This window comes from Cantharellus anzutake (assembly GCF_015039405.1).
Source record: "Cantharellus anzutake strain C23 chromosome Unknown EI90scaffold_3, whole genome shotgun sequence".
Classification (NCBI taxonomy): domain Eukaryota; kingdom Fungi; phylum Basidiomycota; class Agaricomycetes; order Cantharellales; family Hydnaceae; genus Cantharellus; species Cantharellus anzutake.
The window spans coordinates 1482275-1484078 of NW_024066953.1; the positions used below are offsets into that span (position 1 = coordinate 1482275).

General features: G+C 44.6%; 1 protein-coding gene across 1 annotated transcript; it reads right to left on the reverse strand.

Annotated features, from left to right (window-relative positions):
- Nucleotides 1–296: 296 nt before the first annotated feature.
- On the reverse strand, nt 297–1006 carry EI90DRAFT_3116098 (uncharacterized protein; the record flags this gene model as incomplete). Its single annotated transcript, XM_039062854.1, has 3 exons — nt 297–626; nt 690–776; nt 830–1006. 3 exons carry the CDS (start codon nt 1004–1006, stop codon nt 297–299), a joined length of 594 nt encoding a protein of 197 aa, XP_038922811.1.
- Nucleotides 1007–1804: the final 798 nt, after the last annotated feature.

Below are 1804 nucleotides of genomic sequence, written 5' to 3' on the forward strand. Positions count from 1 at the left end.
ATGAGGAGCTCAGCAGGACAGTCGAATGGAGAGGGGAAGGGAAAAGGGAGTAAATGATATATCATGTAACAGCAGTAAGTAACTAAGACAATAAAAAGAAATCAATGAACGGGAGGGGTGGGGATAAGTGCTACATGTGTAATGAAAGACAAAGGTATAAAATCTCTGGAACAATGAATGGCGTACCGGTATGTCATGACTTGTCCATCCCATCTTCTCCACCATTGTCTAGTTATTCTTTGTATTTTGACTTCACCTACGTAAGTTTTCAGAATGTGATAGCTTGTTGGTGATACCTAATTATCGGATTCACAGTGTGATGAATCTGCCACATTTGACGAGCCATCCCAATCACTTGAGTGATGTGAACCTAATGTTGCAAGACTGGCTTGGCATGTGTGGCGTGTCCTACCTTTTAGCCAAGTATGTCCAAGCCTGCTATGTTCATCCCGATGCATTACTCTCAGAAAATCTTCAATGACCGCCATTGCCTTGGTTGTAAGATCATGCCAGGTCATCCCTCGCATCCAAATTCCCTGATCCTTTCCCGCTTGCTGGAGAACCATCTCCCCAGCCTCAACCAGAGATTTGCCAATGCTTTGGAAGCGAGCCTGTAGATCTGTAATCTAAAATAAATTCAACATTGATATTACTATAACATCGATAGAGCTATGCTTGTTTAGACTTACTTCTTCTTTATCCGAGCCTTCATTCAGCCAAAGGTCCACTGGCATTTCATTGTCAAGAATGTCCATGTCATCTGTGCATGTTTTGGCCTAGCAATGAAGTTACATTGTTATTGCATGTCAAGAGTGAATATGATACAAACCCTCTTGCTGACAGGATCCGCCAAGGGACTAAGGTCCGGGCTTGAGCATATGCATTTTTGTCTTGTGAACTGACTGAGAGCCAGTCTTGTCCCTTTGCGGTCTTGATCATCACCATCTGAGGTGTTACCGGTGCTGTGGTCTCGATTTCCAAGGTGAGAATACTGATATAAAGGCATGATGCGCCTACGGTGGATTTCCTCCCAGAATGTCATGGGGGGCTTCTTAGAACAGTGGACCAAGTGTTTACAGAGATGGAAGGTATGTGTGGCTTGAGTTCCACACCAACATGTCCAATTGGGGATGTCCATGTGGTAGTGGTGACTGCTAGGCTGCCTTTTTGAGAGATCATTCCATGCAGTCTTGAAGGTGCATTGCCAGCAGGTCAGAGCGTGACCTCGTCCAATGCGGTAATCTGGCTCTAGCATATCGGAGGTATGAATGTAGGAGTTTATGGTGGAGTATGTAATAATGAATACAGTCTGATCAAGAGGGGAGCAGGTTTTGAAACGAAGATATCCATGTTTAAGCCGTTTCCAATGATAATCATTGTTGTTCATATGCATGACAGGTGAGTACTGCTAGATGAGCGAGCCCAAAGGTCCCAGCAAGAATACCAAGAATTCCATAGGTAGGCCCACACCTCTGTGAGGCCGTGCTCATGGCAGAATGTATACATTTGATATACAGAGGTGTGATGGATTTCTTCTTTAGTTTGGGATGAGCCAGAGGGTGTCAGGAAGAAGGGATGTTGGCACAGGTGGTGGATGAATAACTTGAGAATCTGATGGCGATGTACCTCCGGACAGAACACATAGTTAGTGTCTGTCACACGCTTCTCTTCTGTGTCAAACTCATACAATGGGCCATCATCATGCTCACTTTCTTTGTCGCTCTCTTCTAACCCATTGCTTTCATCGACTTCCCAGTTTTCTTGATCCACATCATGCATCCTATTCTGAAGAACTCAAAGTGCC